The 26,616-nt window shown below is 55.8% G+C and overlaps 1 protein-coding gene across 8 annotated transcripts in view; it reads right to left on the minus strand.

Annotated features, from left to right (window-relative positions):
• Positions 1 to 586: 586 nt before the first annotated feature.
• EIPR1 (EARP complex and GARP complex interacting protein 1) overlaps positions 587 to 26,616 on the minus strand; it is a 130,950-nt gene continuing 104,920 nt past the window's right edge. For 7 of the 8 annotated variants that reach the window (XM_027623497.1, XM_027623495.1, XM_027623493.2 and 4 more), the window contains 5 exons: positions 19,973 to 20,072; positions 7,851 to 7,987; positions 5,021 to 5,188; positions 3,296 to 3,463; positions 587 to 1,149 (listed from right to left, as the gene is read on the minus strand). In XM_027623497.1, the coding sequence (XP_027479298.1) occupies positions 975 to 1,149; positions 3,296 to 3,463; positions 5,021 to 5,188; positions 7,851 to 7,987; positions 19,973 to 20,072 (748 nt within the window). In that variant the 3' untranslated portion in view covers positions 587 to 974. The remainder of the gene's footprint in view (positions 1,150 to 3,295; positions 3,464 to 5,020; positions 5,189 to 7,850; positions 7,988 to 19,972; positions 20,073 to 26,616) is intronic. The other variant, XM_027623494.1, reaches the window with a different exon arrangement.

The raw sequence follows: 26,616 nt of genomic DNA on the forward strand, positions 1-26,616 counted from the left end.
CGGCCTGGCACATGGGAGGCACGTGGTGAGTTCTCGGCAAACACATCTTCCTCCCTGCCCCAGGTCCACCTGTCCTCCCCTCCCCCCAGGCCCCCCTGTCCCCCCCCCAAACCCCACCTGTCCTCCTCTCCCCCTGGGCCCACAGAGGAAAACCAGGCAAGAGCCCACATGCCCTGTGCTCAGGATCACCAAGGAGTGGGGGTCAGTACCATGACATGGCATTTCACAAGTGCGAGTGTGCACTGACCGAGGGCACGCGTGCAGCTTCCAGGGACGAGGAGTCGCACCTCCCCTGCCATCAGCGTCATGTGAGCAGGACGCAGTACAGAGCAGCACCCGGGGGGCGCCCGAGGCCAACGGGAGACAGCTGGTCACTGTCACGGCCAGCCCCCAGGCCCGTCGCCCAGACGCCACGGTCCGCACACAGCCAGGTCAGGCCTGCACGCAGCCTGGGCCTGGATGCAGGGGTGCGGGGGCCCTTCCACCTGTCGGCCCTCCTTCTGGGCAGGGACAGAGACCATCACAGAGAGCAGGCGAGAAGGCCGCATGGGGTGGAGTTCTTGAAGGAACGAGCCAGGAGCCTGAGTAGCATGGCCTTAGTTATTTTATTTTATATTTAATCTCAAGAGAAAAATGAGTTAATATTATGGAAACAAAGTGGGGTTTTTTTGTTCTTTCTGTTTTTTTAATGAAACTCCCAAAACCCTGACAGAGACTGGGGAAAGCAAACAGTGGCCGTGCAGACAGCCACCTGCAGCAGGACGGCTCACGCCCCAGGGAGGACGACGTCCTCTCACCGGCGGGGGAGACTTCGGGCAGGGTCAGCGGCTGTTGGTGGGAGCTGCTCGTCACGCACAAGGGCTCCGGGGGCAGGCAGCGCCGGCTCTCCCAGACACGAGTCTATCTGGAGAACTAAGTGCCTCCCAGGAGCTGCACGTTTTCGAGAACCCGCCAAAAGACGGATCGGGACGGGGCTAGAGCAATATATGGTATTTCAGCGCCCGGGGCACCCTGTTGATGACGAGCCTCCCGTCGTAACTCAGGGAGGCGAAGAGCCAGGGGTCAGCGGAGGACCAGTCTGCGGCGTACACACTGTCCTCATGCTCCTCATAGGTCGCGATGACGCCATCCCGTGGGGGCTCCTGGCTCCTGCAAGGCACCAGAGACACGCGTGAGCCAGGCGGTGGGGCATCCTGCACGGGGCCGGCGGCCGGGGCCTCGCTCCCCTCATCTGCGAGACGGGAGGGCCGACAGCAGCCAGCCCTGGGTGGCAGACGCCCTCACACGGCCGGGAGGGGCGGAGCTCCTGCAGCGGCGTAGGACGGCCACGCTACCCCCGGGTGACACTTTGTCTTCTCTGGCTGGGGACCAGCAGGTGCCCGCGAGTCGGCCAGGGGCCCTGAGGTTCAGGGGGCGGTGACCGCAAACACCCATGAGGGCTGAAGAAAGGGTGACGAGAAGCAGAAAGGACTCTGGGGGCGGCCAGCGTGGCCCTGCCCTGCGCAGAGCTGTGGAGCTGGCCCGGGCCATGCAGGCCCCACTGGCTCGGCAGGAAAGGGCCCCTGGTCCTGGCCTCAGGCTTCACAGCGCGCTCCGCCAGGGCTCCCGTGTCACCTCCCTTCAAACTGAAGCGACCGTTCTCCTTCTCCAGGAACCCTGACCCGATGGCGCCACCCGTGTGACACCACGTGAGCCGGGAGAGCACAGAACTTGCCTGCCGACTGGGACAGGACATCATGCACCGTCCACTCTGAGTGGCCACACCCCAAGCCCACCCCAAGGGCATGGGCTCCTCTGGCACTTCTCTTCCCATTTCTACACTCCACGCTCCTAGACTCTCTGAGGACGCTCTTCTCCCCAACAAGACAGCCACCCTCTGGGTCCCACCCTGGCCTCCAGTGCTCTGGATCCATCCTCTTCCTGTGACGTGGACCCGCCATGCCCAACTGGGGCTCTGTTACCAACGCCGCATGAAAATCCTCTTGCGGATTCTCTTCTCCTGAGTTTGGTAAGTCACGTGCACAGAGCACGGGAGCAGGACTGTGGGGACACCAATGTCGATGTCGCTGCATCAGCCGGCCTTCCCACCCCGTGAGCCACACGGGCACCAGCTGTGCCCCCACGAGGCTGCATGCAGAGAGGCCGGTGAGGAGTGCCAAAGCCCAGGGCACCGCGGTCGGGAGGTCACTGCACCAAAACCACCAGGACCGTGTTTCCAAACTGTGCACCCACGTGCTTGAACAGAAAACAGACAGCTGTAGAAAAGGCCCCAGTACGGAGAGCTCTTCTCAAAGGTGAAGTTAGGCCGAGCTCAGGTACATGGAGGGAGAATTCAGACAGCAGGACAGTAAAGAACCTCAATCAGAAGGACAAGCCCTGCTGTACCGTTGGGCTTGACTGATCAAGTCAACTGGGGCTTATTCCAGACCGCCCTCCCTGGGATCCAGCAGCCGTGAGCCTCGGCATGCAGCTCCCCCACACGAGAAAAAGTCCACTCGAAACACAAGAAATGTCCCCTTTTAAAGTCCACGTCACTGACAGAAGACACAGGCTCTCCCGACTTCTTTCTCCTGCCCACAGAAGCTGCAACTGCACTCCGCTCACAGCTGGGGGCTCCGACGTGAGCCCTAGACTAGGGCGCCCCTGCTCTGCACTAACCAGGAGTGGGACCCCACTGTTCTTGGGGGCATGAGCCCTGGTTTGAAGAGCTAGCCCCTGAACAGATGCAATTAGGATTGGCGAATTTGCAACCAAGAGGCACGACTGTTGAGACGCCCCCAAGGTTTCCCATGTTCCCTACGGCACCTTAGGGCAAGAGGGCTGGGGAACGCCCATGTTTGGCTCTGACAGTGCTGGCCTGGAGTCTGCACCCCACCACAGTGAGGGCCACCGGCCAACGACTGGACCACACATCTCAAACCCAAGCCTGAGGAGAGGACACTGGTGACAATCTGCCGCCCACAGGGGCTAGCCAAGTCCTCATGACTACCCGAGCAAAGGTTTAAAGACTAGTCCTTAAAATCCCCTGTATGGCGCTTAGCAAGAAAGCAGACAGACATGGACCAGTCCGCGTTTCAGAACCCACACAAGATGGCATGAGCTGACCTAACCCGACTCCCAGGCCCATGTGGCGGGTGCCAGTGTCCTGCAGAACCATGAGCCCCAAGCCGGCAGTGGCAGAGGCTGCCCCGACCACACACCCGGATGCTCCTGACGTGAGCCGCCTTGACTGCAGGGGGAGGGTGGGGGTCCGGGAGAAAGGAGCCCCCACACCACCGAGAGCGTGCGCCCTTACTTCTCCTCTGGACGGCGCTCCTCCTGGTCACTCAGGTCATCGTCGTCCACCAGGTGGCCGAAGGGCTCGGAGGAGATGGACACCATGTTGGACAGGATGACCCTGCTGTCACTGCTGCCCGTGAGGACAAGCTGGTCGTGCGAGTGGTTGTACCGGATGCTCCACACCCTGGGAGGCAAGCAGGCAGTTCTAGCTCTACTCGGACCTTCCTGGACGGGGTAACAGCGGGGTCGCTGGGCCGTGGATTGCAGACTGCATGGTCTGACGTGAGGAGTTCCCAGCAGAGGGCCGGGCTTACTGCGTGTCTCCCTACAACCTTCTCCTATGTCCCGGCCAGCAGAGACGAGGCCAAATGGAAGCGCAAACCTCGGAGGGAAAGGAGGGCTTGCTGCTCACCCTGCCAGCCAGGCTTCCTACGTCCTAATGGCAACAACTGCACAACAACTACTACAAAGGACAGATTACAGATGACCTGGCAATGGAGCCAAACCCCAGGGCAAGGTCCACGAGCAGCGGCCACGGGGCCCAGGGCACACACTCGCAGGGAGCTCAGTGAGCCGAGCGGAGTGCCGGCAGCCCGCACACAGGGTCGGGGATGACAGAAGCCATCACAGCAACTTCCGGAATCTGGCAAAACTGTACTCTAGCATGCCAGGTTTTTAAATGTCCTGATTGCAACCTCTACCTCCAAAACCAATAATATGTTATATGCTAATTAACTGAATTTAAATTTAAAAAAAAAAGAAAAAATAAATAAATGTCCTGACTGCAGAAACATGCCTTCTAGTAAGTAATTCAAAGAATTTAGGAACACAGACCAGAAAAAGTCAACTCTCCTGGAATGTGCCCACCCTGGCCTAAGCAAGGACTCCTGGCAGTAGTTTCTAGACGTTTCTTCCACATACACACACACACACAAGCTTTTGCTGCACATATGCTACCACGAAGAGGTGCACACCCATGTGCAAACATGCACACATCCTCACAAGCACACGTGCACACAAGCAATCACACACACAGGCGTGCACATACCTTCACGAGCACACAGGCACACAATCACACACACACGTGTGCACACACCCTCACGAGCATACCGGCACACAATCACATACTAGCGTGCACACCAGCACACAATCACACACACACGCGTGCACTTACACATACAAATAGACACATGCCTCACTGGAATAGAATTAGCTTATACCAGGCACAGTGGTCTGGAATGGATCTCTCACCTACTTTAGCACTAAATACCTGGCATGCAGTAACCACTAAATAATGTTTCCGGAGCGACAACTGCTCTTGGGCACTGTCCACCCCACACACAGAGCTAGTCTCCTCCTCACCCACAGCACCATCCCCACTGCATGGGCATCACAGACAGACCTAACCCATCCTTATTGATGGGCATTAGGGCAGTTTCCCGCTCCCCAACACGGCAAACAATGCCGCGTGAACATCTGTGCACACTGTTTTTGCATATCTGAACCAGCACTATTTCAGGAGAACACAGAATGCAATGTTTTTCTTCTTTTCCTATGTTTATAAATCACAAACATTCGGATTTGGAATTAAGTGTTTCTTTAGGAAAAATAAAACCGGGTTGATTGAATGATTCACAGCAGCACAAACTAAGCTGGTTTGTGCCTTTCCAAATGGGAAAAGAATTAGCAAAATAAATTACAAACCCCCCTCCCCTGACCCAGCATGCAGAGAAGTCAGTACCAGTGGGAGTGCTCCTCCAGGGTCTTCACAGGCTCAGTGACATTTCGGGTGTCCCAGAACTTCACCTTGCAGTCGTCCCCACAGCTGGCTAGGTAGTACTGCTTGTTGGGGTTGAAGTCCAGGTCCCGCACCAGCTGCCCGTGGGCGTTCTCTATGCAGTATATCTGGCTGGGGAGAAAGTGAGGGGAGCACAAGAGAAGGGAGCGGGTCATGATGACTCCATGCTGCAGACTGACCCCGTCTCCTGTTCCCCATCGAGTGCCAGCCTTGGGGGACCACTCAGCCCGCCACGGCCATGCAAGCTGGGGCTCCCCCGTGCGATGGGACAGCTCGGGTGCTAAGGGGCGGTGATGCTCCCCTCAGGACCTCTCCCAGGGGGGCCCAGGCCGAGGCTTCTCTGGGAGCACATCTGTGATCCCGCAGCTGTGGAGGCGATGCTGGCTCCTAACTGTCCCAAACATGACCTGGCCCCTCGGGAAGAGAGCAAGTCAGCAGGACTGTGACAGCATGAGGAGTGGGGCCAAGGCAGGAGAGCTGACCCAGCTCCAGAAGGACACCGAGAGAGAAAAGCAAACGGTCTGCAGCAGGCTGGGAGGACAATGCTGGTGGAGTCGGAAGACACAGACGGAGGGAGGGAAGAGAAAACCAGAAAAGCAATACAAACCATGAAGGGGACAGTGTGTGTCACTGGGCTGGGCTGTCCTTCATCCTTCTCAGCACCTCGCAGTGCCAACACAACTCCGCCATGGCTCAGTGCAACACGGAGACGCAGGGTGGTTTTACGATCAGTCACTCAGCTGTTTAGGGGGTGTGTGCTCATAAACACACGTGCACACACACACGGATGCACACATCTGCACACACACGTGCACACGAGGCACATGTACACACATCACACATGTGCACACACAGACGCGCGCACAGCCCTAGCTGAACCCTTGACCTCCACTGCTCCGAGCGACTCCTCAAAAGGTGTGAAATTAGAACGTTCGGTCAATTACGTCCTTCTAATGTCAGAAACCCAGAGGAGCAGGTCATCCAGTGAGGCTGGACAATGGCTGGAACCAGAAGTCCCGCGCCCGGTCAGGGAGGCAAGGCCGCTGCTGCTCTGTGCATTTCCTCCCCCGGGTGTGACTCAGCCTCCCCTACAAGCACTCCCTCTCCCTAGGCTTCCTGGCTGCCGTGCGCACAGTGAGCCAGCAATGGCCCAGCTGCCTGTAATCACCCTACGCATCTGACAATCATGCCGAGTGCACGTTCCTCCACCCTCGAGGTGAGTAAACTCACTCCCTTCCATCGTCTCCCATGCTGGCCTTCCTCACCCTAAAGCACTTTATATCTTGAAATGGTGTTTATATCCTGTGCTTTTCCAATATCCTTACCTTTTCCTAAAAGAAGACACCCCAAGCTGGAAGGAAGACCTTCCAAGTGAAATGGGCAACTGTACAGAACTAAAGCCCTGGCAGGTCGTGGGGCGCTGGGCGGATAGTCACACGCGCACAGAGCATCAGCCAAGGGTGTTCTGCGTTCTCTGGGGGCAGTGATTTCAACACAAAAGCACAACACGTTCCAGAACCAACATTAAAAGCACCCTGGCTAAATAAAAACCAAAGCTATTTGCAAAAGGAGAAATAACAGTCAGCAAGGAATCATCCGGGGGAAAGAATCAGGCAAAGGAAGGTGCCGCCACATAGAGGCACGCCTGCTGTCTTTGTGTGGGGGCTGTAACGTCCTGTCTTGAGATACTGAAATTCCTCACATCCTTTAAAGAACAATGCAAACACAGGGAAAGATGGCCCCGGGACTCGCAGAAACGGCTCTCCGGCGGCACATTCCTCGGGCTCGGCGCCCCCTGCTCCCAGCTTCGGGCAGCAAAACCACACACCCCTCGTGCAGACACACACACCCTGAGGAAGTGGCAACTGATTAATTTATTAGCCGCTGAGTTTTCAGAGGGGCCGCAGACCTAAATTTAAAGTTGTGCCCCCCCTTGAAGGCAGCAGACATTACTTGGTGACGTCCGTCTCTGTAGCTCGGTGATAAATTACGGCATGCTGAGGGGTAAACTGTATCTTAAGAGCGATTGCACGGCTCCCGTTGCCATGGCAACAGATGTGCACACCATCACTCCTTTGCCTATCAAACCACACCTGGAACAGAAAAATCGCTCTTATTTGTTCCATTAGAAGAGCTGGCTGCTGAGCATAATGACTTACAGGACAAACTGCGCTTCCCCAAGAGGGGCGGATCTTAAAGGCCCAGAAACTGTCACAGACAAGTCCACAAACTTCACGTGGGGCTGCACCTGCCCACCTGGGCTCGCCAATCCCAGCGACCGAGAGTCCGGCGGTCCCCCTCTCCTGGGTGAGGTGTTTTGAAACCCACTCCTGATTCTCACTACGAACGGCCAGCACTCACTCAAGGGGCAGCCACACGGAGCAGTAAACAAGCCAGTGAGGAATGCTGTCCCCCCACCACGGGGCCGCGGGCTCAAGCCGGGGCAGAGAAACAAAACGCGATGCATGCCTTCCTGCAGAAAAACGAGGTGAAGACAGACAAGCCAGGTGCCCCAGGTACCTCTGAGTCGGAACCGCCCCTCTTGCACAGAGAGGGGCGCCTCTGTGGGGTCCGGACCGCCCATGGAGAGGGGTGCGTCTGGGGGGTGGGAACCGCCCATGGAGAGGGGCGCCTTTGCGGTGTCCGGACCGCCCATGGAGAGGGGCGCCTTTGCGGGGTCGGGCCCGCGCGCTCGCGGACGGAGAGGAACGCCTCTGCGGGGCCGGGACCACCCGTGGAGAGTGGCGCGTCTGCGGTCTCGGCCGTCACTGACCTCATGCTCCGCGTGTCCCACCCTCGGACAGTCGTGTCGCTCGCGGTGGCCACCTGGGTGCCAGCGTGGTGAGGACTCCAACGACCGGAGGTGAACTTCAGCTGCCCCTTCCCTTCCAGGGAGGCCGAACTGGCCAGCTGCAAATTTGATGGGGTTTCAAGGGAAGAAGAAAAACACAGTAATGTGAACCTTTTTTCTGAAAACTTAAGAGGACATCCTGTATTCACAGGATATTATTGAAAATAATTACTGAAAATAATTAAGAAGCTCTGTCTTTGTTTCCTTCCCTTAAAAGGCAAAACTATTTGAACCTTATTTGGAAAAAAACTCTAAAACTGAGCACAGCAAAAAATAGAAAGCGTATTAATAGGCCCTGTATGAAACAGGACTTGCTAGGCTGTGCCTGGATCATCAGCTCCAACCTGAGGGCAGCACCATCCAACACCTCAAGCACCTGGCTTTGCCCCAAGGCACACATGGGGCAGGGGGGTGCATGCGCCTCCCACTCGCGGTGCCAGGACAAATGCTGGTCTCAGGACCCACACCTCCCACTCGCGGTGCCCAGACAGATGCTGGTCTCAGCACCCACGCCTCCCACTCGCGGTGCCCGGACAGATGCTGGTATCAGGACCCACGCCTCCCACTCGCAGGCCTCCAGCTCCTTTCCCTGGAGGTTTGGCCAAGACCTTGTGAGACCCACTGGAGCTGTCTCTGGACCAGCACTTCCACATCCTGAGAGACGAGGGGCTCCTGGCCGTTGAGTGGGGAGAAGAGCTTCCTGCCACGCATGTCCCTGCCCACACGCCCACGGGCCCACGTGGCACTTGATGCACAAAGACGTATCACACTGGCCACATTGTTCTTGTGATCGGGGGTTGACTCTGCCCACACGGTGACTTCTAAAGGCAGGGAGAGCTCTGTGCCACCCATCCCCTGGGGGCATCACCTCATTCATGTTACCTTGAACACCAGCCTCATTCTTCAGAGGAGCCCTGGGCGGGGCCTGTGCGCATCCCCTGTGACTGCCCTGGGTTCTGCGGCCATCTCAGTACTGTATCGGGGCCCCTGCAGCGAGGGTCAGGGTGAGCCCCCAGACTCAAAACGAACAGGTCTGGGGTGGCCCTATAGAGTCTGTCGGCAGTGCAAGGGGATTCAAGGAGACACCTGGGGGAGAGCACCCGTTTCCTCTCCGGGGAGACTGTCCCAGCTAAGAAACGTGATGGAGGACACATCTATAAGATCGCCTTCTCCAAGCGACCCCCTCATTCTAGGAAGCCCTGCAGCGATGGCCACTCACCCGGAACACACTCCCCTGCCCCACCCAGGAGGCACTTCCCCCTTCTCTACAAGGTTTCCTGGCTCGACTTGTCCCAGAAAATCTTTCTCCAAAAAAACACCATTTTCCTGTCTTACTGACGTGGCCTACCATGCAGGGAGGCCGGGGTGTGCCGAGGATGCAGAAAGTCAGAAATGGAAGGCACAGAGGCCGGAGACAGAGGCAGAGGCGAGACACACAACATGGCGGGAGAACAGAGGGCCTTCCCAGGCTGAGCTCAGCATGAAAGCCGCCAGTGCCCGTGAACGCCAGGCCGACACGGGTGCCATGAGATCCTGGCGGGCCACAGAGAGCCACCGTGGGCAGCAGCGTGGGACAGACTGGAGGACAGGGCCGGAGACCAGTTCTGTGGTGGCAAGAAGAGCTGAGGTCAGGCAAGTGGTCACGGGGCAGAGTGGCCGGGGGAATAGAAAAAGGGGCTGCTGAGAGGGCCAGTGGTGCAACGGATAACGCGTCTGACTACGGATCAGAAAAGGGGGCTGCTGGTGAGCCAGGACCCCACAGGCTCTCAGGGCAATGTCAGGAACCATGTGCACTGGGGACTCAGACAACAGGGCCCCCACACCTCACTCATGCACCTGTCCATACCCACTCAAAGTTTCTCTGGCACCCTCTGGACCAGCATCCTCACAGCCCCCAGGCAGGGACAGGGGCACCCAGAGCACCTGACGCCCCACAAACAGACACCCACAGAAGACCAAGCTGACCCTGAGACTCATCACGAAATTCCCAGGGAGGGATGTGGCCTGACTCAGCCTGTCAAGATCCAGCAGGACCAGTCGGCAGCAGCCAACGGGGTGGGGTGACAAGCAACACGCAGACTGCGCAGTAACCGCGCCGGTAGCAACACTGTGCTGATGAAGGATGCGGCTCTGCCCTCTCTTCCTCTCCAGCTATCTCAGCGACCCGGGCACTGGGGCCCGTGGAGAGTGCGAGGCATACGGGTCTGTGGCAGGTGTTCCCACACGGAGCCCACATGGGACCCACCATGCCAGAGCCACCACCACCAAGCCATGGAGGAAAGAGAACTGCCAGCAGGTAATTCATGATAGGAACCCAGACCCTGAGCTACACAAGGATGGTGAGCAAGTGCATCGGGCAGGAGGCGAAGACAAACTGTCCCAAGAGCAGCGACGAGCATGCTTTCCGGAGAAGCAACATGACCTCAGATGCTAAAAACAGCTCTAAAATGTATGTTAGAAACGCGCGGTGAGCTCATGCTTGGCCCTGACTGTTCTAACTCGTTTTAACCTCCACATACACAGTATCAGCTAAGATATGTTTTCATAATCTCCCGTTATGGAAAAAAATTAAGTCAAACTTCCTACAGGTGCAATTTCAGTTTTACGAAGATGGAATTAAGATCAGGGAATATGAAAGGGTTGGATATATTTTCTAACTAATCAGCACTCAGTGCCCTAATTAATCTTCTATTAAAGAAATAGATTCATCAAAACTCTTCAGAAAGATAAAAACATAAGGTCGCACCTTCAGAAGACAGGTCAGGTACGCTTGACAGAGCGCCTTCTCCGCAAGGCCGGCGAGGAACCAGCAGGGAGGACCGGTGAGCCTCGTCACCAAGCTCTCAGCGTCTGTGTCACTCCGGGCCGCACCAGGACTCCCTGGAGACAAGCACTGTCTGCTTCCGGAGCCCACACTGCAGAACCAGGCTCCCGGACGCCAGCTTATGGAAGCAAGTTCCTAACCACTGACCGTCGACCAACCAGCAAGCAGTCGTGCAGCCATGAGCGGCTCCAGCCACACTGAGTACAGCGGAGGGGGAAGCTGGCGGAGGGTCAGTGCCCGGCCCACATCACACCCACCTGCTGCGAGGTGAGCACGCCCCACAAGAGGCAGGGCTCAACTCTGCTGGCAACACCACCTGGTCATCAGCTACTGCGTGGTCCTGTCCCAGCAGAATCGCTGCAGGCACATGAGATACATACTAACAGACCCATTTCACAGATGAGGACACCAAGGCCAGAGATTTAGTAACTGCAAATCAATAGCAGCCAACCTGTGGCGAGGCCACGATAAGAGATAACAAGGGAGGTCCAGACGCACCAGAGAAAACAGAGCTGGTCCGGCTGGAGCAGCCAGAGAAAGGGATCGTGAGGTTTTGGGACCCAGGATGGCCTCTGGTGCTGCACAGAACGTGAATCAGCATTAGACAGCAGTGAGGGATTCCTGCGTAAATGAGGCAGAAATGGGAAACATAACCCCACCGGACTGGGGGTGGTGCTGGGTGTCAGACAGGAAAAACGAGGTGGAGGAGGCAGAGCCCGTGGAAGGTCAACCCAGCAGCACAAGGGCAGGAGGTAGGACAGCCCGTGGCGGGCAGGCAGCTCCCAGGTCCTCACGGCCTACAGGACCCCCTCCCCTGGGTGTCGGGCATCAAACAGCAGAGCCCTCTGTGCTGCGGGCTGTCCTGTGATTACATTATCTGAGGTTCTCCAGCCTCACTGGCTTCGGTGAAGCTGGCTGCCACGCTCAGAGGCCCACGTGCAGGGAAGCGAGGACCCCAAGGCCTCAGGCCAACCACGTCCTGCCACAACCTCATCTGGAGCTTGGGGCAACCCCCTCCCCAGGCGAGTCCTCAGATAAGACCCAGCTGCCGACACCTGCACCACAGTCACATGAGAGACCTGCGGGGCTCCAGGCTTCCAGGTCCCTGACGTCCTCACAGACACCGCCCTGACATGTGGGGGCCAGGGGAAGCAGCCACCTCTGTGGTCCCCTGTTAGAGAGAGATGGATAAGAGACCCAAGTGCCAACCAGGGGAGAGGGGAGACCGCGAGTGAATCTCAACAGCTCCACGACGGGCAAGTCGAGCCCCCTAACTTCACAGCCAGGAAATCTAAGACCCAGAGAGGGTGGGCGACTCACCCTGGGTCACACAGCTGGTGGGGCAGGAACAGGACCTGCCTCCTGCTTCGACCCCTGGGCTCACTCTGGGGCATGATCTGCCCAGGCAATGGAGACTCCATACCCCAGTCCCCTTAATGACACCCCGAAGGAGACCTCGCCATCAGCGTCGGGAGGCTGCTCAGGGCAGCCAGCACGTTGTATGCTCTACCATTACCCAGTAGTGTGCCTTGGTTCCCTGGCGACATGGAGACAGAGCTCAGCAAGAACTCCAGAGTGCACAGCACACAGTGAGCTGGTTTCAACGTTAAAGAGAACTAGTCAGTGCTTCCCACCCCAGAAGGAACGATTAAAGCCACCCCACGAACTTCTCTTCAGAGATGTAACTAACACCAGGACACAGACAAAGGAACACAACTCTAATCAACAAAATGCGGCCTCACACTGTTGTGAGCAGCGCACGTGGCCGTAAGGTTTCCAAAGAAAAAAGCGGTACTCCCTGCAGCCAAGGCCCAGAGCTGATGAGGTGCCAGACTTGCCCGAAGATAATGGAGGAGGAGCTGAGAAATCTAAGTGCCGCTTCTCACCTCCTCGGAAGGAGAGCAGCAAGGCGAAGCCGTAGCAGATCGTGGCTTTCAGAGCATAAGAGATACGAAGCATCCCAAAGAAGCAAATCCCGCCGATGTGCCCGAGTTCCCAGACCGCCGGGCAGGGGCTGTGTGCTTCCATGACAGCCATGACCACTGCCCAAGCCCCTCTGCTCCCGGTCAGGCTCTGAACTGCCACAGGCTCTGCCGCAAGCCCCTTCCCACCCCCAGGAATGTGGGAATGTCCTTCGCCTCTCTCACGCTGGAAATTCCAGCCCCAGCTTTGAACATGAACCCCCTCAGCTGGAGCCCCAGCTCTGCTGCCAAGTGACCGGACACGTGACCTAGCTCGTTTGAGCCTGGCTTCTCTCCTATAACTCACCCAGGAGATGGAGCTATTCAAGAGCCCACCCCACAGGGCCATGAAAATTAAGTGCTACCCTGAAGACCACAAACAACACCCAGAGCTCTGGCCTGTCTTTAGGGGTGGATGGAAGGCACAGGCTGCTGTTGTCTCCTGGGGCACAGAGCGAGGCATCAGAAATGACGGAGCAGTGTGGGAGCAGACTCAGCAGGAGAGCCCCGGCCCGCTGCTGCCCTCGGGGGTGGAAGGAAAAGGGGAGGAAGAGCAAACTGATGGGGAATGGGGATGGCCAGCACACACCTGCCGAGGTGTGTGGACAGGGGCCTGCAGAAGGCACCTGCCGAGGTGTGTGTGGACAGGGGCCTGCAGAAGGCACCTGCCGAGGTGTGTGGACAGGGGCCTGCAGAAGGCACCTGCCGAGGTGTGTGTGGACAGGGGCCTGCAGAAGGCACCTGCCGAGGTGTGTGTGGACAGGGGCCTGCAGAAGGCACCTGCCGAGGTGTGTGTGGACAGGGGCCTGCAGAAGGCACCTGCCGAGGTGTGTGTGGACAGGGGCCTGCAGAAGGCACCTGCCGAGGTGTGTGTGGACAGGGGCCTGCAGAAGGCACCTGCCGAGGTGTGTGTGGACAGGGGCCTGCAGAAGGCACCTGCCGAGGTGTGTGTGGACAGGGGCCTGCAGAAGGCACCTGCCGAGGTGTGTGTGGACAGGGGCCTGCAGAAGGCACCTGCCGAGGTGTGTGTGGACAGGGGCCTGCAGAAGGCACCTGCCGAGGTGTGTGTGGACAGGGGCCTGCAGAAGGCACCTGCCGAGGTGTGTGTGGACAGGGGCCTGCAGAAGGCACCTGCCGAGGTGTGTGTGGACAGGGGCCTGCAGAAGGCACCTGCCGAGGTGTGTGTGGACAGGGGCCTGCAGAAGGCACCTGCCGAGGTGTGTGTGGACAGGGGCCTGCAGAAGGCACCTGCCGAGGTGTGTGTGGACAGGGGCCTGCAGAAGGCACCTGCCGAGGTGTGTGTGGACAGGGGCCTGCAGAAGGCACCTGCCGAGGTGTGTGTGGACAGGGGCCTGCAGAAGGCACCTGCCGAGGTGTGTGTGAACAGGGGCCTGCAGAAGGCACCTGCCGAGGTGTGTGTGGACAGGGGCCTGCAGAAGGCAGGGGTGGGTCCTGCCACCGCCCCCCCCATCCCAAGCTGTCCCAGGTCACAGGAGTGGATGTCCCCGGCTCCTGAGCGTAGCTGCAGACCCCGGCAGGCCTCGCAGCTCCCACACCCCACCAGGGACTCTGTTCCCCAGCCTCCTAGAGCTGGCCTCCTGGAAGCCAGAGCCTTCCTGTCTTCAGAAAATGCACACCGGGCATTAGGTACCAGCACTGGGGAGGGGATTTGAGGTTGTTTTATTTTTAGCTTATTTCAAACAGACTCTATTTGTAGGAAGAACAGAACTAAAAGGGCTTTTCCCCCTTTGCTGCACCAAAACCTAAGCTCTCTTTGCAGAGGAAAAGGTGTATCCCGCACCCATAGCTGCGGGCTTGACCTCGGCTCCATGTGCGAAACAGGAAAGGTCGTGAGTGCAGACTCAAATTTTCTCACCAAGATGGACGAGAATATAGCAGATAGTTCTGTCATATGCCAATTAGACGCTGGGGATCCGTTGGAGGGAGAGATATAATCACAGTTGATTAGCGAGGGAGACATCTTTCATGAAGAATAACACAGGCTTAAAAACCTGGAAGCGCTGTCGTGATGACACGTGTCTTCCTGTGTCGAGCGTGACCCTTTACCTACTGGCTCTGAGGGATGATTTGATTAGGAAGTGCACACAGACTGCTCCTGGGTACCTCGGTTTCTCTCCTCGGTACCTCTGGCCTTTGCACCCGGCTCCCGCCGGCCTGACCCTCACCCCTCGCCCAGCCCTCTCTTCGTGCGCCCTCCCTCCCTCCCTCCGTCAGTCCACCCTTCCACTCCCGTCTTCCTCCGCCCGCCCGCCCGCCATCCGTCCACCTGGCACGTGCAGGCCGCTTGCCACGCACCAGGCACTGTGGGGCAGGCCGCCCCCACGGGACGTCCACTGTGACACTGTCCTACTTTATAGATGTGGAAACCGGTCCCCACTTCCCAGACAAGGACACGGAGGCTTAGACAGGCCACGACGCTTGCCCAAGGTCACCTGGGAGTGAGTGGCAGGAACGGGACCAGATGTTGCAGCTCGGAAGGCTGCCTGGGCTCTCGCCATGGAGCCACGGCCTTCAGCGTCTCGCTGCGACGCCTCGCGCCCACCGCTGCCCCCTCACCTCAGCCGCCGGCCTACACCTGTCCCAGACCATCACGGCAATGCCTGCAAACTGGAACGGACTCGTCTCTAACTGTGGACGCTCACTCTGGGAGGCGAAGCCCAGGAAGGCCGAGGCTGTGTCCCCGCAGTCAGAGTCTGGGCCCACGTACATGACAGCACGCATCTGCTCCCCACAGCAGCTCCTGTGTTCCCTTCAACACACTTGGTTTATCAGACGAATTATTCATTCCATCATCCACCCTTACTAGAAAGTCTTTTGAGAGCTAGGGAAGAAGCGCTTGCCAGACACCAACGCCCAGGCTGATTTGTATTTGATGCCTTTTTCCAAGAGCTGATGGAAGACTAAAGGATCCTAGTTGTGTCTCCGATATTTATAAAATCAGAAGCTATGTGTACAGCTATTATGCAACATTAAGATATGGAACCTGGGAAACTCCTCACTCCATGTTTTCTTGAAGATCACGGCTTTTTTGACGACCACCCTAACGCACCAACTCCAGCAGCTGCTGTCTGAAATGCGTGGTTGACGTCCGCGATGCAGACAGCACTCAAATACTCTGCCATGCCTTTTTATGAGGCTCACCAAAAAACCAGCTTTCAGAGTTCTAGCCTGTTTTCCATGGACCAGTTTCACGATGCTTGGAGTTTGCTCCAAATAAATGTTGACTGTTCCAACGCTCACATCCACCCTCACAGACCAGATGTGACTGTGGCCACTGAAGACAGGCAAGCACCGAGGCTCGGGCCAGCAAGGCACAGCGCAAGTGTGCCGGGGCCGCGACAAGCCCTCCATGGGGCAGAGGGACAGGGTCAGAAGTGCAGTCCCGAATCTGTCCCTCAAACCATGCCACCTCTAGGACATCCCCTGGCTCCCTGGGCCTTACTTTTTCTCAACCGTCAAGTGAGGGAGTTGAATTCTGTGACCCTGAGGTCTGTGTCTTCACATGGACTGCTTTAAAATCAGTGTCTTTCTTAAACGTGGCCTGCTGTAAAATCAGTGGGGGACAAAGATCTGTCAACACACCATATGAGCCCTGTTACAACTGCGAAGGCACACTGTGGGTGTCTGGGGACCTCGCGGGCCCTCCTGCCATGTCCTCAATGCTGGCTGTCCGCACTTGCTGAGTGACCACATGCGCACGGGACGTGCTCCACATGCACCAGGCATCCGGGTGTTCAACTTCCTCTGTCCTCACACAGGGAAAGAGCCGCCAGGGCAGCAGAGACCCCGGACGTCAGACGAGGTAAGGGAGGACAACCCCCATCTGGCAGGCCCATCGAGGGCAGCAAGCGTCCCCTCTGGCGGGAATGCTGACCGTGGGGAGGCTGTGTGCGTGTGAGTCTCGGGGAAGCCTGTTCCCTTCTTTCAACTTTGTTGTGAACCAGGTAAAACCACTCTAAAAAATGAAGTCTATTAAAAAAAAAAAAAAAGATGAAAACCTTTCCTCTGCAAGAGGCCCCGCTGCGAAGATGGGACAGAGAGCAGGGGGCCACAGTGCGGGAAGGCCCTCCGCGTGGCACAGAGCAGCCACGTCCACCCACGCCCGTCTGTGGAGACCCAGCCCGCTGCCCCGGGGGCTGGACACAAGGTCCCTGCGTGGGCCACGTCACCAGAGGGCAGATTTGGGTGAGCCCCCTGCGACACTCCCACCAGCACCGGACCGGGCTTCCGTTCCCCTCGGGGCCATAGCTGGAGAAAAGTGGACCGGGCGTGAGGCGCGGTCATGGTGTGGCAGGCGACAGACAGGCTCCCAGGAGGAAGGGACACATGGGGACCCAGCCTGCTTGTCCTGCTGGCAGCCCCGCTTCTGCCCAGCACTCTCTGCCCCCATGAACAAACGCATGTTTTGTATTTCCAGGCACAGCAGACGTGGACCAAGCTGCTCCGAATGATTTTCCTGCCACCACTAGCTCCCCCCACTGAAGTGCAGTTGGTCCCTGCTGTAGGTTTTAAGCCTCACATTAGAACATTTCTGCAAGAACACTATGTCCTTGAAGCCCATTCTCTCCGTTCCGAGAGGCGTTCCTGAATGTCACTGCCTTCGGGCCCTGTACTGCCAGGCAGGGGATGCCCCAGGTTCATCCTCGGGAAGCCCCCAGGCTGACACGTGGCCAGAGGAAGAGGAGAGCCAACTCTCAAGGCACCGGCTTCCTTTTGCTCTGCACCTGGAAAGCTATTTATCTCCACAGCTCCTGAGAGCTGCCAGGTCCCAGAGATGGATGAGCACACTCCAAAACAGGGAGGCTTCCCCTCTGCCTTCATCGGGGCCGGGACCCCACGCAACCTCCCCCTGCAGACCTCCCCTGGGCTCTGCTAATGATTATAAATGGCAAAGAACCTCCGATTTAATTGCAAAAGGTAATGATGCAGTGAGCATAAGATTAGATTCACCACAGAAGGCAATATCCTCCAACAATAAAAAAAAAAAAAAAAAAAAAACAGAGGCGCTGGGTGTGAAGATGGCCGGAATCGATAGGAAGGTTTTGGTATTAAATACCACGGCAGAGGGTCGCAAAGTGGTATTGACAGAAGTGCTGACGGCAGATAAAAACGAAGGAGAGAAAACTAAATTGGTCTCTGCAGAAAATAAGTTACAGATTAATCACCCTACCATAAAATCATTCTGAGATGGCCGAGGGTCTGGAGAGGCGCCCCCGTCTGCTTCCAGGATGGGCTGTGGGACGCGGCACATGCACAGAGGGCTCGCCTCCTCTCCAGCCTCTCCCGCCAGCAGGGCGCGGCACGGCCCAGCGCTCCGGGGCCCACAGCTCCCCCAGCATCTACGTGACCTGCACGACAGCAGGAAAGTACTCCGCCCTTCCCATGTCTGGTCTTTGGCTACACGGGAGCACCCTCGAGATGCGAGTGGGAGGGAGAGACAAGAGAGGGCTTGCCGCTGACCCAGCCTCCGACTCCGCAGCCGGCCCCTGGGAGGGCACGCACCATCTCCCCCCAGACCCACAGCCCCCAGGGAGCAGCCCCAGGCACCGGGTTACCCTCAAGTTTCCTGTTCCACTCCAAAATCTGGGTGAAATTTGCATTCTACTCTATGATATAGAAATATGTCCTTTTAAAAATTAAAAGTGATTTTTTTCCCTTAAATATTACTTAGACGCTACAAAGACAGACCAGCTCTTAACTTCACACTGAAGGCTATGAGACTCCCTTCTGACCACACAGAATTTTAAAACTTCAACATGGCACTTCATATTCTAAAAAGTCTGACTTCGACGCCACGTACTGATGATGATCAATCACTATTTATGCCATCTCTACTGCCTAGCCAAGAAAGGATTTATCAATACCATAATGTACCATGAGGGAAAAGGGCTAAAGACACGTCATAGGAACAAAGAAACGTAAGAAGGGCCACCACTACAGAAATCTGTCCCACACATGCTGCTCCCGTCCTCCTGCTACGCGCGGCCACATGGTGCCCTCGGTAGCAGTGACACCATAAGCTCTGTCAAGTCTCTAGATTTTTCTCTCTAAGGTTGTTACTTTGATGTAAACAAATGCGATGAAATCAACACAATATAAAAGTCACATCTTAGGGGCGCCTGGGTGGCTCAGTCGTTAAGCGTCTGCCTTCGGCTCAGGTCATGATCCCAGGGTCCTGGGATCGAGCCCCGCATGGGGCTCCCTGCTCAGCGGGGAGCCTGCTTCTCCCTCTCCCACTCCCCCTGCTTGTGTTCCCTCTCTCTCAAATAAATAAATAAAATCTTTTAAAAAATAAAATAAAAAAATAAAAGTCACATTTAAAAGCGGAAATTTTAAGGAATCAAACATGAAATATACTAATCAGTGAAATATTTACTCTGGAAGGACAAAGTATTTGAGGCAATGACTATTTGAAAGCAAAACCGGTTCCCAAGAAAGTCAGTGCTAAACACCGAACAGTGTGAAGATGTGCAGCCCCGTGGGAGCTGTGAGGACCCAGCCACTGCTGTCCTCAGAAACGGAACCCTGAGGGTGACATGTGGGTGGCTGCGGCTCAGGCAGAGAGGTACTCTGTGCTGCCCAGCGGGCCCACGATCACACGCACAGGGTCTGAGGACTGTGACTGCAGAAAGGTGCACACATTCGAGTGAGGGGAAGGTCAGCTGACAGGCCACCGTGGGGGGGAGGGTCATGGGTCATGGTGGGGGTTACAGGCCACAGGGGTTCACAGGTCACGGGGGGATCACAGGCCACCAGGGGTCATAGGCCATGGGGGTGAGGGGTCACGGACCACTGTCATTTTTACAACTCACACAGAAATTCGAAAGAAGCTCATCAGCACCATGAAATTATTATTTTATGACTGCTCGTACCTAAAAGGCGATTTTAACCAGACTTTGAAAAATCTGTTCATTGGAAAGACAATATACTTGAAACAAGAGAATATATATCGGGATATCCCACAGCCTCTTTTGGACAAATTATGGCCAAAGGGTGGGCTTTTGTCAACCTTTGGTTCTGTGTGCTGTCTGCACGGCACATAGGCCCGAACCCCAGGAAGCTTTCACCCGAAGAGCCAGTCATGCAATTCTCCGACTGATGATTCTGCCTGTTCGTTAAGTATTTCATAATTAATGTCAAAATTCTAAGTGTATACAAACCAAGAAGTATATTCTGAATTCAGCCAAAAGGTCCAATTAAAAAACACAAAAAATGAAAACTGTAAGCGTGTCACTCACCACAGCCTGGCCAGAGCTCTCCTGCAGGTCCCACAGCAGGATGTGGTTGTCCGCCAGTGAGATGACCTTCTTCCCGTCCCCCGTGGGCTCCCACGTGACACTGCAAGGAACAGAAGGACCCCCATATGAGTAGGGACGCGGAAGTCCCTGATGTCTCTGCGGCTGAGGCTGTTGCGCATGTCCCTCACGGGCAGCAAGGCCCACCCTAGCACACGGTGACCGCCGGCAGCGTGTACACGTGTGGCACTGCGTCCTCTCCTGCCCAACGTCCGGGTCCTCCCGGCTCAGCTGAGGGCAGGTGGCCGGGAGCTTAGCAGGCCAGGCTGTCGGGGCACTCGGGGTGGGGAGGGCGGCCTGCGACGGGCCCGGCCCACTCATGCTCCCTCCCTGGCCCTCACTGCCTCTCTGACGGTCACTTTCTCTCCCGCCACGTGAGCATACCGTGGGAAGGCAGCCGTCTGTAAGCCAGGAAGAGGGCTCTGGCCAGAACGCCACCATGCTGAGCCCCGACCTCCAGCCCCCAGAACCGGGACAAATAAGGTCTGTTGTTTCAGACCCCAGCCGGCGGTGCTCTCTGGTGGCCACCCGAGCCGACCCGTCTTCCTGAGGACTGAGGAGCGGAGAGCTGACCAACTGCACCAAGCGAACAGGACGCGGCCTGCTGGGGGCCGGGTCTCAAGGAGGCCCAGCACGGACACTGCCATTTGGGGCAGAATGCCCACATCCCTCGTAGCCCAAGGCCTGACGGCAATGGGAGGGCGTCCGCGTCTGCCCTGCCTGTGACATCAGGTCACTCTGTCACGGGCCAGCCGATCCGAAGCCCAGTTTCCTGTGACCTGCAGCCAAAGCCACCGCATCTGATTCAATGCCTATCTGATAACTAGTGGCAGACCACAAATCTCATCAGCTCTGTGGGAAGAGGCTACGGAGAGCAGAAGGTTTCAGTTTGTTTCTGTCTTCGCTGATGAATTCCCAATGTGCTGTGAGGAGAGTCCCTCTCACGTCCTGTAACTGGGAGGGAATGCAGACATCAGCAAAGACCCTGCTGCTGGTCCTCCTGACAGCACCTGGCACTGACTGACGGCGCCCCGCCCTCACACCACCTTCCCAAGACTGCCCTGGAGCGGGTAGTACTTGTAATCACAACATTAATACCCTCCAAAACCACAGCTTCTTTCTCCTTCATAGCTTAAACAAACATACACAAGGTTCACAGCACTATGACCACAGGTGTACCGCTCCTCCATTACATGGAGCTTAGTGCATCTTTTCTGAAAAATGCACAAGATCCAGTACATAAATCTAAAACCCAGTAGCTGGAAGAGAGAGCAAGAAACCCGGTTCTGAAATCTGCTGCTCCTGTTTTGTTAAGATACTGGCTAATCCTAACTTTGAAGACAGCTCTTTACAGCAAGATGATCAAACTTCTCCTGGTGGCCGTTTCCACGGGTAAACTATGCAGAGTTCACACAACGGACAGTGAGGCCAAGAGGAAATGCAAACCAGGAAGGGAGAAGGGCAGCTCACAGGCCTGTCCTGGGGCAGAACGACGCACTGACCTGTGCTCGACCTTCCCCGGCTTAGCTCAGCGGCTGTAACAAATCACCACAGACCGGGCTGCCTCAACAACACACATTTATTCCACACACTCTGCTGGAGGCTGGACACCCAAGATCAGGGGCTAGCGTGGCGGGGTTCTGCTGAGGGGCCTCCCAGCTCGCAGAAGGCTGCCTGCCCCCGTGTCCTCAACACAGCAGCGGGGGAGAGGGAGCCCACGTGCCTCTCTTTCCAGGGCACTGCTCCCATGGTGAGAGCTCCACCCTCAGGCCCTCACTGCCCCCCAGAGGTCCCACCTCCTCACACAAACACACTGGACATCAGCGTTGCAACGTATGAATTTGTGGGCACAAGAAAGTGCAGTCCGTAGCACCATGTATTAGGAGCAGTACGTTTAGGACGCCACAAGGGGCTCCTGAGCAGATCTCGCTCATGACTTACATGTCCCAGCACACACCACACACGCACGCGGAGGTCAGGACAAGGGGAAGCTGCACAGCCATGGGGGTGACCACAGCGACGACGCCTGCCCAATCCGGGGTTTGCAAGACCACAGTCTGAAAGGGGATGACACACATATGTGGACTTTTTAACAGAAACTCCAGAAATCCAGAGATTCCCAGGTGACTCACAAATCACGGGGCAAGAATTAGCCAATTTGATGCCAAAGACTGACTACCTATTTGCCTGTGGTTTCTCCGGCCAGGCTGAAGGCTTCTGGACAGCAGACCCAGTTTGTTAGAGTTCGTTCATACTCCCCGCAGGGAGCAGCAGCGTCGGAGGCACACAGCACACGATGGATGCTTGCTCATGATTCCGAGGGAGAGTGAAGAACCCAGGTAAGCACAGAGATGCCGCGTACAAAAATGAGACCATTTCCAAGTACATTCAGCAAACTGCTAGCACATGAGGGCCGGGAACACAGCCAACAGCCCCCAAATGAGAAAAAGCTATAAAGGCATCTGAACAATCAAAATCCCTCCACTGAAGCTCATGTGCTTATTTTATGTTTTAAATTACAGTGTCCCTTGAGTCCTTACTCAGACCTCCCCTTCCCCTTCCGTCTGCCCACTGTTCTAGCATGGTCGGTGATGGTGGCCAAGGCTACAGAACAAACGCGTGGGCCCTGCGAGAGCGGGCTGTCTGAAGCAGAAATATGGGGAACAGGGCAAGCTGTAAAAACTGATACCCACAACAGAAGGGAGGGTGGAGGGAGGCAGGGAGGGGGCAGGGGAGGAGGGAAGAAGGAGGGGGAGGGGGAGGGGGAGGGGGAGGAGGGAGGGAGGGGAAAGTCGTGTGGAAACTAAGTCACAGGCTTGTTCTAGAGCCCAGATCCGACAGGACGCGGTGAGGAGGCGAGGTGGCAGGCCGCGGAGAAGGTCCTTCCTCCAGATGCAGCCGCGGCACTTACAGCCCTCCTGCGGCCTAGAGTGGTCACCTTGGTCTGGCTCTGCCCCGGGGCTGCAAGGGGAGGCGTGCAGAGCGAGGAGAACGTCCTGCGGAAAGCCGTGGTCTCCACAACCACGCAGCACGGGCCGAGGGGCCCGTCTGTGGGAGTCAGCTTACGTGTGTCAGCAATCTCAGCAGAGCAAACAACCAAATGAATTTCAAGTAGCCACAGAAGTGACTTTTCCTATCTAAAAAGGAAAAATATATAATAATTCAAAATGATGTTTAAAAAAGGCTTAAAGTATACAGGAGGGGGATGACGGCTTGTGTTAGGAAACAGTCTGCCCTCGTGTTCTTACAGGTGGAGGGTTTAAGAAAACCTTCATTTCTTTGGGAACAAAGCTCTTGCCACTTCTGAAGGTCACAGTGAGTATGATCGAGAACAGCAGCAAAGAACACAGGACATGGGGGAAATGAGGTTCAGAGGAGGCGCCCCACCTGAGCTGGGGGGCAGGCCCATGTTGTCTTGCAGACAGAAACCCCAGACCTGGGCTGGGGGTGCGTGGCGGACTTATTCCTGCCAGAGCTCTATGAAACCCACTGCCCAGTAAAGGCCTGCTGAACTTCTAGAAACACAGCTACAGGTGGTTCTATAGCTTCCAAGGAGTAAGGGCAAGTCCCTACACCACCGTGGCTCCGCAGCGCCCCTGTCCCGCCCGTCTCTCGGCAGAGGTGAACTCACGAGAGTCTGAACACAGACCCGAGGCTGCAGGAGGTTCCCCTGCCAGAACCAGGACCCAAGCTGGAAAGAGCAAGTCACTTCAATAAAACAAACTGGTGGCAGATTAGGACAAAGACAGGCCGGCTTCTGGAGGCAGGAGGGGCTCGGATGAAACACCACTTCTTCCGGGGAGCTGGTCTGACCCCTGGAGGCTGCTTGGACTGCCCTTTGTCCTGAAGCCAGAGCAAGCCCCTGGGCATTCATGTCCACTTCCCGGCGAGACAACAAATTCTGCACAAGCCCAGGCTTACCTGGCGGTATGTGCCAAGCGCCCAGCCCAGACTCTGACCTTCGCAGGAGAGGCACTTAATAAAGAGGTGTTGGAAGAAAAGAGGGAACAAAGAATTAATTACACTTCCTCTCAGCCTGTGTCCAGTGCACCTTATAATGCATGAAAGGTAAAATTGGAAAAAGATTCTATTTATCAAGTACACTCAGTGAAGATTGGTCCATCTTGGAGCCCGTTTGAGAGGGTTTGCTATTTAGTCTCGGAAGGACCTCGTCAGGAAGAGGTGTTGCTTGTTCACTGACTCTGTCGTGTTGGAGACACAATAAGCAGAGCAAGCGGAGGAGCCCCACGGTCTCCCTCTCGGACCCACACTCTCCCCGCCCCTCCCACGCACCCTCCCGGTGGTGAACTGCGGGGCACCGCTCCTGGCCGATCAAACCAAAACTGAAATGCCCAGCCTGCCCCCACAGCCCCATGCCAAACCCCATGGGCATCTCTGCCCATGTGTCCATGCCACCCTAATCTCCAAATGTACCAAACAGTATACGCTGCACCCCCATTCTTCTCTAACCCCCGGGTTACAACTCTCCCATGAGCAAAATCTTGGGAGTAATTTTTTTACAACTCTCCTTCCCGAATTCCACATAAAAAAGCAATAAAGTGTGTTAAATTTTATTTGTAATGTCTGACTTCTTGCTTTTACACAAATCTGACCCAGTTTGCCTTTTGCTTCATGAAAATCTTATAGCTCTTGCCTGGAAATGCTATCTCCCTGGCTCCTACTTTCCCTACTAACTCTGCAAAATCACCTGAGGACATGGCCCACCAACAGCCCATGTTTAGTCCAATCTCTGGGCCTGTATTTGGCTTCCCAGCATCAAACTACGGAAACATGACAAGGTCTTGTTCTCACAGAAACACCATCCTGGGGCGCCTGGGTGGCTCAGTAGGTTAAGTGACTGCCTTCTGCTCAGGTCATGATCCTGGGGTCCTGGGATCGAGTCCCGCATCAGGCTCCCTGTGCAGTGGGGAGTCTGCTTCTCCCCCTCCCCCTGCTCATGTTCTCCCTCTTGCTCACTCTCTCTCTCTTTCAAATAAATAAATAAAATCTGGAAGGAAGGAAGGCAGGCAGGCCATCCAGTTTTAGCTCAAGTACCACCATGAATAGAAGATTGGCATCAGCAAAGCTGTACCAGTGACATTTCAAGCACCTGTCACATGCTGAGTTTACATAGAATATTTTTTAGATTTCGGTTCTGAGCTCCTATCTGTCTAACCAGACCATTTCTTTTTTTTTTGTTTTTTTTATTTTATTATGTTATGTTAATCACCATACATTACACCATTAGTTTTTGATGTAATGTTCCATGATTCATTGTTTGTGCATAACACCCAGTGCTCCATGCAGAACGTGCCCTCCTTAATACCCATCACCAGGCTAACCCATCCCCCCACCCCCCTCCCCTCTAGAACCCTCAGTTTGTTTTTCAGAGTCCATCATCTCTCATGGTTCGTCTCCCCCTCCAACTTACTCCCCTTCATTCTTCCCCTCCTGCTAACTTCTTTTTTTTCTTAATATATATTGCATTATTTGTTTCAGAAGTACAGATCTGTGATTCAACAGTCTTGCACAATTCACAGCACTCACCATAGCACATACCCTCCCCAATGTCTATCACCCAGCCACCCCATCCCTCCCACCCCCCACCACTCCAGCAACCCTCAGTTTGTTTCCTGAGATGAAGAATTCCTCATATCAGTGAAGTCATATGATATATGTCTTTCTCTGATTGACTTATTTCACTCACCATAACACCCTCCAGTTCCATCCATGTCATTCCAGCCCGTTTCTAACCACAGTGGTGGAAGGATCTAGGCCCTGCAGACATGGTCACATGACCCACTAAGACAGTCTGCCATGCACAGGACAGGGAAGCATCAACACAACACGAAATCCATCAGCAGCTCCCACCAAGGCCATTCCGCCCACAAAGACTCCACCAGAATGCCTCCTACCACACAGTCCTCCAACTAAGCAAGTGTGGCATCTCCCTAATATAATGCCCCCCCCCCGAAGTCAGTGCAACAGGCCTGCTAAGTCGAGACCCCAGCCTCAGACGCCCTCTATCCTTACCGGCTACGGTACTAGGAGCCTCTTGACCTATCAGAATCTCTATCTTCATCTGGAAGATGGACATGCCTCCTCTGGGGGCTGCCATAAGGGTTACACGACTTACTCAGGAATTCTAGCAAACCTGAGCCCCTCAATCAGGGCTGCAATCCTCTAGTGGCAGAAGGCTCGGGACAGGGTGAAGTGGCACGCATGCCCTAGCACATTTTCAGGGTAAAGACCATTCTGTGAAACTTTCATTATGGTGCATATATATGTATGGGGGAGGAGGGAGTCTGATGTAAAATTACCTCTTTCTCATTTTGAAATTTGGAGAATGCTGCTTCAGACCACTAACACTGGTCTTAATTTTTACTAATTTCAAGCACCTTGAGTAGAATTTCCTCTGAAGTGCATGGCCTTCTTTTTAACTTTCCAGGAGTGCACCAAATACACAGCCTGGCCGAGATGACCCATTCCATGCCCATCCGGCACTGTAGCATGTTCCCATGCCTCTGGGGACAGAGCTGGCACCCCTGAAAGGGCCCTACATCACTGATCTTTATTGGGTTTGCTTT

Source organism: Zalophus californianus, chromosome 8, assembly GCF_009762305.2.
Source record: "Zalophus californianus isolate mZalCal1 chromosome 8, mZalCal1.pri.v2, whole genome shotgun sequence".
In the NCBI taxonomy this organism is placed as follows: domain Eukaryota; kingdom Metazoa; phylum Chordata; class Mammalia; order Carnivora; family Otariidae; genus Zalophus; species Zalophus californianus.